Source organism: Galeopterus variegatus, unplaced genomic scaffold (genome assembly GCF_000696425.1).
Source record: "Galeopterus variegatus unplaced genomic scaffold, G_variegatus-3.0.2 Scaffold2355, whole genome shotgun sequence".
Classification (NCBI taxonomy): Eukaryota; Metazoa; Chordata; class Mammalia; order Dermoptera; family Cynocephalidae; genus Galeopterus; species Galeopterus variegatus.
Genome location: NW_007728466.1, coordinates 272,234 through 279,216, shown reverse-complemented (window position 1 = coordinate 279,216; position 6,983 = coordinate 272,234). Strand labels below are relative to the sequence as shown.

Sequence of the window (6,983 nt, the reverse complement as noted above, 5' to 3'; positions counted from 1 at the left end):
GGTGAAAAAGTATGTGTGCAGGGGAGAGACTGAGAGGGCAGTCCGTGGGAAGAAGGTGAGGATGGGTGTCCAGGGAGTGTGACATATGAGAGCATTGCAAAGCCATGTGGGCATGCTGGCTGACATACGAGAGCTTTTAAAACCAGAGCCCCCCTATACTGAATGCTTTCTACCTCCTGTTAGGCATCTGTACTTCTTATTTCTCCAGAAATCAGCTCCAGTTTGGTTTTTACCCATCTCCAGAGCCCTCTTTGGAGATGCCAATTAGCACAAGAAAGTGCTGAACTGTTTACAGTCCCAGACTAAGGTTCAAGGAGGGGATGTGGTTTAACTGGGCCACAAAGCCGGTACAGGACTCATTTGCATGGCCTCTGACGCCATGTGACGCAGCCGACTCCTCCTATATAAAGAAGCAGGAGCCGAAATATCTCCGCTTCTGGGTTGGACTGGCGGCCGTGGAGTTTGTGACACACTAGGTGACACCCCTCGAGTCACTTCCTTTCAACTCCAGCTGGAGCGCCTGCCTGTTTGGGGTCCGCTCGGCAGCCTTCACCCCCCTCCTAACCCCAGGGCCGAACTCCGGCACGGAGCCCAGCCCGGTGCAGCGCGCCAGCAGCCGCCCAGCCCGTCCAGAGTGGCCAGAGCTCCCCGGCAGCCCGAGCCATGAACACCGAAATGTATCAGACCCCCATGGAGGTGGCGGTCTATCAGCTGCATAATTTCTCCATCTCCTTCTTCTCTTCCCTGCTTGGAGGGGATGTGGTTTCCGTTAAGCTGGATAACAGGTAACCACTGGCCTCAGCTCCCGGGCTGAGCCGAGCCGGGACGCCGGCAGTGGCTGGGGTCCGAGCCGGATCTCCGAGCGAGCCGTGCGCCGCCGCCGGTCCCTCTTCCCCGCGGTGCAGCATCCTGGGAAGGGGAGGGGGTAGGGGACGCAAGAAGGCGGGGGGGGGGGTCACCGCCGCTCTGGGATCCGCAGTCGGAGCGTCCCTGCGGCCGCTGCGCGGTGAGAACCAGCTGCTGCAGCCGCAGAGGCAGCCGGAGGCGGAGGGGCGGCCAGCAGGGCTGGGCAGAGCTGGGCAGGGGGCCGCTGCGAGCCGTGCTCCGTTTGGGAAAAGGCGGAAGCTTCCAAGCCGAGAAGGAATTCCTAGCTAGCTTCGGAGCCCGGTAGGCTTGCCCGGGACCTTCTGGGCCGGCGGCCGGGGACTCCCTGGGCCGCGCGCCCCCATTGTTTGCATATCGCCCAAGCAGGCCACGCTGGCCTGTGTGCCCCTGGACCGGCGCGCCGCTCGGCGGCTCAGAACTCAGGGTGGAGGCGGCGCGGAGCCGAACCTGCCTGGGTGGGGAGGTGCAGTTTCCAGCAAGGGCCAGGGAAGGACCTGGGGACAAACTGCCCGGAACTCTAGGTCAGGGAGGCGAGAAAGAGGAAGAGCTGGGGCAGATGGAGGACTTTGGCCACCGCTGCCAGGTACTCAGAGGGGAATCGAGTGGGTAACAGGTCGCTCTGATTTTTGTCTTGACAGTGCCTCCGGAGCCAGCGTGGTGGCCTTAGACAACAAGATCGAGCAGGCCATGGTGAGTGGCATCACTGCGTCATTTCCATCCCCAGACTTAGCTGTTGCTTATGTAACTCCGGGCAGGACCGATGGGGTGGCCGCAAAAGCAAAAGCCGTTAGCCAGAAGCCCGAGGAAGCAGACAGCCTGCTTGCTATTCCCCCTGGAAGCCTTAGGTAGAGTCGATTAGAGTGACACGTCTTAGGACGTTTACAGTCTGCCCTTGCTAGGCTCCCTCCTTGCTTCCTCCCTCCTCCATCCCAGAGCATTGTGGCAGCCTCTGGCTCCCTCCTGGGCCAGTTGCAGGGCAGGGAGCTCAGACCCTTGCATTTGTTTGTATCCCTCAGTTGGCAAGGGGCAGAGCTCATTGGATGAACCTCACTGCAGTGCTCTGCAGCACCTGGGCTGGGGTCAGGAGTCGGGAGGAAACAGGAAGCAAAAAGCAAAGCACCCCACCCTACCAGGTAGAGGTCATACTTCAGGAGCAGCCAAAATGGCTGCAGAGGGTTGGGGCTTCCAGCCCTTAAGAACCTCTTAATTGTGCCCTGGAGCCTAATGACACAGTTCCCTGCCCCCAGTGCAGTCATCAAATTAAGAGAGGATGCAGCAACCCGTACATTCCCCCAGAGACAGTGTCTTGTGTCCTGGCTTGCCAGGCTGCAGGACAGCTGCGATTCAGTGTGCTGTGTCATATGGAGGGGAGGAGATTCCAAAATAGCCAATTTTATTCTCCTGGTGAAGATTTGTAAAGCAGACAAACAGTACGGGGTGCATTGCAGCTTCCCCCTCCTGGGATCTGAGCCAGCAGCAGGACCTGATATGGAAAGGGGGGCATAGCAAGCCCCTGGTAACCAGTGGAAGTATCACCCCAAAGGTCCCTAAGCAGCCAGCTTTGAAAGTCATTAGAAACTTAGGGGGGGATCTATCTAGTTCAAAGCTGGGCTCCCAACTCTGGCATGGCCCCAATCATGCAGTTGTGCTGAATGAGGGTTTAAGTGCCTCAGAGGAAGGCACAGGAGGAATTGGGCTGCAGGGCTGGCGTGCTGAGGGAAGACTGGAAGGCAGTGACATTAGTCAAGAACAGCACAGGCACGTTGATGGCAAAGCAAAGGTGCTGCAGAGGGACCGTGATGGCTAACGAGAGGCTTTGTTGTGATTTCCTCTGTGGCAGGATCTGGTGAAGAATCATCTGATGTATGCTGTGAGAGAGGAGGTGGAGGTCCTGAAGGAGCAGATCCGAGAGCTGGTGGAGAAGAACTCCCAGCTGGAGCGTGAGAACACCCTCTTGAAGACCCTGGCAAGCCCAGAGCAGCTGGAGAAGTTCCAGTCCCGTCTGAGCCCTGAAGAGCCAGCTCTCAAATCCGAAGAGTCCAAGGCCCCTGGTGGTTCTGCAGTGTAAGTGGCTCTGTCCTCAGGGTGGGCAGAGCCACTAAATTTGTTCTACCTAGTTTTTTCCAGTTTGTTTTTGGCTCCCCAAGCGTCATCTCACGTGGAGAACTTTACACCTAGCATAGCTGGTGCCAAGAGATGTCCCGAGGACATGGCCACCTGGGTCCACTCCAGTGACAGACCCCTGACAAAGAGCAAGTCTCTGGAGGCTGAGTTGCATGGGGTCTAGTAACCCCAAGCCAGTGAGCCTCTAATGCCATGGCACCCTGGGGGCTCCCAGGGCCTGGGCAACTTAGCTGCAACTGGCAAAGGAGAGAGGTAGCTTGAGATGGGACGCCAGTTTTCTCCAGAAAGTATAGGGGGTCTGTTTTTCATTTCCATTGACATCTTTAACAGTTTCACCTAACAGCAACTGTTCCTATGAAGAAGCAACTTGTGTTTTAAGCAGAGGCAACGTCTCTCTTCTCTCCTGCCTCGCCAAGGCCAGGGGCACGGATGGGAGAGACTGAGCCGAGCCAGCCTTCTGCTGGTTACTATGGTATAGTGCATGGCTTTGTGCACAGCCCAGTGTGGGATCACAGCTTTGGGATGACCGCTTACAAAGTTCTGTTTGGTTAGTGTTGGCATAGTTTTTCTATATAGCCATAAGTGCGTATATACACTCATAGGGCTAGATCTATATCTTAGTGTAGCAATGTATACGTATCCACATACACCTACATGTTGAAGGGCCTAACCAGCTTTAGGAGTACTGACTGGTCCCTTATCTCTTAGGGCTAATCCTTTGACTGTGTTCATTTACCAAGTTGATCCAGTTTGTCCTTTAGGTTAAGCAAGAGTAAAGGCAGGGAGAGGGGCCAGCCTCTGAGCGTGGCCACAGATGCCTTGCTGCTGCAGCCCTTTCCCCATCTGTCCACTGAAAACATGTGAAATCCTCTTTTGAACGCCAAACCCACCATTCATTGGTGCTGACTACATAGAATGGGGTTGAGAGAAGATCAGTTTGTACTTCATAGTGTCATTTGAAAACTTTTTTGTTTTTTGATTTTTGTGGAAAACTTTAGGGTGAACAGAACGATGGTGTCCTACTGTTGACGAAGGAGGGACAAGGGAATGGCTTTGATCCCATGGGGCCTGGGGGATGTACCCAGGGAGCTTGTCTCTAGGGGGTTCTGTGATAGTGAACACTTTCCACTTTCTGACACCTTATCCTGATGTATGTCTCCAGGATTTGGATTTTGATTTTTCAAATGTAGCTTGAAGTTTCAATAAACTTTGCTCTTTTTTTTCTAAAAATAAACTTGGTGTCTGACTGAATATATACAGACTGGGCAGGAGAGGCCCCTCACTTGGTGGGGGCAAGCTGTTTTTCTGACTCACTGAACATTCATTGAACACCCCCTCAGCGCCAGGCCTATGCTACATCCATGATCTTGTGTAGTCTGCACGACACCTGCATGAAGGATGTGCTCTCCACCCTCACTGTATGGTTAAGGAAGCAGAGACTCAGCAGGTTTAAGTGACTTGCCCAAAGTCACACAGCATTTATGCTGTGAATCAGGACATCCCTTCTCACATCCTTCCCTCTCCGTCCTGGTCCCGCTTTGGAGTGAGTGGCAAGGTGACTCTTAACACACAACCTCAGCTTGAGAGGGTGATTTGGGAGGAAGGATACCCCCAAATATATACATGTGGGGCCGCAAGATAGAGGAAACATGAGTGGGCTTCTCTCTTCTGAAAAGATCATCAGGATCACTTCACACATTCCCCTTAATACCAATCCACATGTGACCCTTGACCTTGGCAAAGGACCTAAGAGAGTCTTAGAAAAGGACATGGAATGTGGGAGGTGGCAAAACCACCCTCCTCTTCCCTGCTGTCCCCCACCCCTGCCCAAGGAAAGATGCCCTCAATCATTGCTGCTCCACTGTCACTGCTGAAATTTCTGTCAAAAAAACCCTCCAGCAGCGTGGACGGGACCAAGTCTAAGGCTCCTGACCCCAGTTTCCCTCTTCTGCCTCTCTTTGGGGTTCATTATCACCATCACCCACTCCCAGCCCCATGTCTCCAGCATCTGGAGTCCTGCCATTTCTTTGATTGGCTGTCGAACATTCAGGGTCTCCTGGACCACACCCTAACCTGGACCCTGAGCTGTGTTCTAAGCCCATTGTGTTCCTGAGGGAGACTACCACCACTGTTTAAGTAACTCCACCCAATCTCAGCTTCCTGTAGCATATAGACCTATCCTTTTGCACTTGAAATTGAACAGAACTCCTTGATTTTCCTAAGCCACAACCTTAAGGTGACCAAGATGTCTTGGCCTCCTCCCTTGTGCCAATCACTGCTCAAATGTAATCAACATGACATGCTTCCTTCTCTGTAGAGGTCAGACATGTTTGCCTGTTCTTTTCCAATCACCAAAATCTTTCTTCAGAACCTTGCAAACCCTGCTTGCTGGCCTCTCAAATCCCAGTTTCCCCACCTGCTCCTAACCTCTCTCCTCATGATGCCAAGTTCATTGTCTACACTTGCCAATTTGGTCATGGTGTGCAGATTTCACAGCTGCTAGTACAGATGTGAACTCTGGACTAACACATTCAAAGTCCCCAGGCAGCTATGCCCCACCCAACCCAGCTCTCCCAATCCCCACTTACTCCCAAACCCCTCCCCTTTTCAAAACAAACTGAGGGGCTTTTCGACTCTTCAGTTCTTCTTCTGTAGACTTCCCACACCCAATTTCCAGCTACACAAGAACAAACATGAAAAAAAGAAACCCAGAAAATAGCCCAGCACCACCCCGAACCTCTCTGGTCACCAAGCTCTTCTCTGCAAGAAAGGGGAAAAAACTTGTCCCACAGTCACATAGTAGTGAAGAGAGAACCACTTTGTTTCCTAGGCAACCCCAACTAAACAGAGACAAACACTGCAACTTCTGAGGCCACAGCGGTTACGAGACCAGATAAGAGGAACTCTGTAATGTTTCTTAATCACATATAGGAGCAGCTCTTGTTGTTTCTACAGAAAACTAGCTAGGGATGGAGAAGGCAAAAGAACATATTGCTCCTGGAAAGACTTTGATGGCCTTTGGAGTTTTGGGCTCAACTTGTCCAGCTGGACCCAGAACGAGGAAAAAAACAAGATCCGCAGTGATCATCATCCCCTGCCTGGCTATGCCATCTCTCCATGTGCCCTCCTATCTATGGTCTCATCTGATCCTCAGGCAGCCCTCCCAGCAGAACAGCAAGGATCATGAGGGCACCGTTTCGTGTCCCCTTTCTATTTCCTGCCCTTAGAAAAAAGGCAGTTATGATGTACTTCCATTTGACAGACTAGAAAACTGAGAGCCAGAGAGCTTGGTGTTATTCCTACGGCTACCACATATCTCATGGAACGGTGGTTCCCAGCCTTTGTGACAACAAGGGTCCCTTTTAAATGTCAAAAATATTCTCAGACCTCCTGCAACCCGATAGTAGTTGGATTTTTAGTATCCATCGGGAAAGAGAGCAAGAGACAGAGAACACATTGTGACAAACACTGGCTGTTAATTCAGCAAGGCTTTTAAAGGAATTGATTATATTCGCCATAAAAGCATAGACGTGTATTTGAAAACTAGAACAGTAATGCATATAGCTAGATTTAGTTGTTCCACAACGTAGACATATTTCAAAATATCATGTTGCACATGATAAATACATACAATTTTATCTGTCAATTTTTTTTTAAAAGAAAAAACTAAAGCAGAAATGTGGGCATAGATTATTTACAGAAGGGCCGGCCCGTGGCTCACTCGGGAGAGTGCGGTGCTGATAGATTATTTACAGACAAGCACTGCTTGGGGCACAAGGTGCGGGGCTCTCAGGCCACAGAGTAAGGCGCTCCCGGGAGGGCTCTGAGAAGGAAGCCAGGGAGCAAGCAGAAGCGTAGGCAGGGCCACTGGGGCCTGGGGTGTAGTGTTAGGGTTAGGGTTAGTCCTTCTAGAGACAGACTCTAGAAAGACCACAGGAAAGAAGGTGCACGACCCCTGTCACTTAAGGTATTTT

At 52.0% G+C, this 6,983-nt stretch overlaps 1 protein-coding gene across 1 annotated transcript; it reads left to right on the top strand.

Moving 5' to 3' along the window:
- The first annotated feature begins 438 nt into the window (after positions 1 to 438).
- TSC22D3 (TSC22 domain family, member 3) lies at positions 439 to 4,243 on the top strand. The gene is made up of 3 exons (XM_008581433.1): positions 439 to 785; positions 1,524 to 1,575; positions 2,726 to 4,243. The coding sequence occupies exons 1-3, from the start codon at positions 664 to 666 to the stop codon at positions 2,951 to 2,953; spliced, it is 402 nt and encodes a 133-aa protein (XP_008579655.1). The 5' UTR covers positions 439 to 663; the 3' UTR covers positions 2,954 to 4,243.
- The last annotated feature ends 2,740 nt before the right edge of the window (positions 4,244 to 6,983 follow it).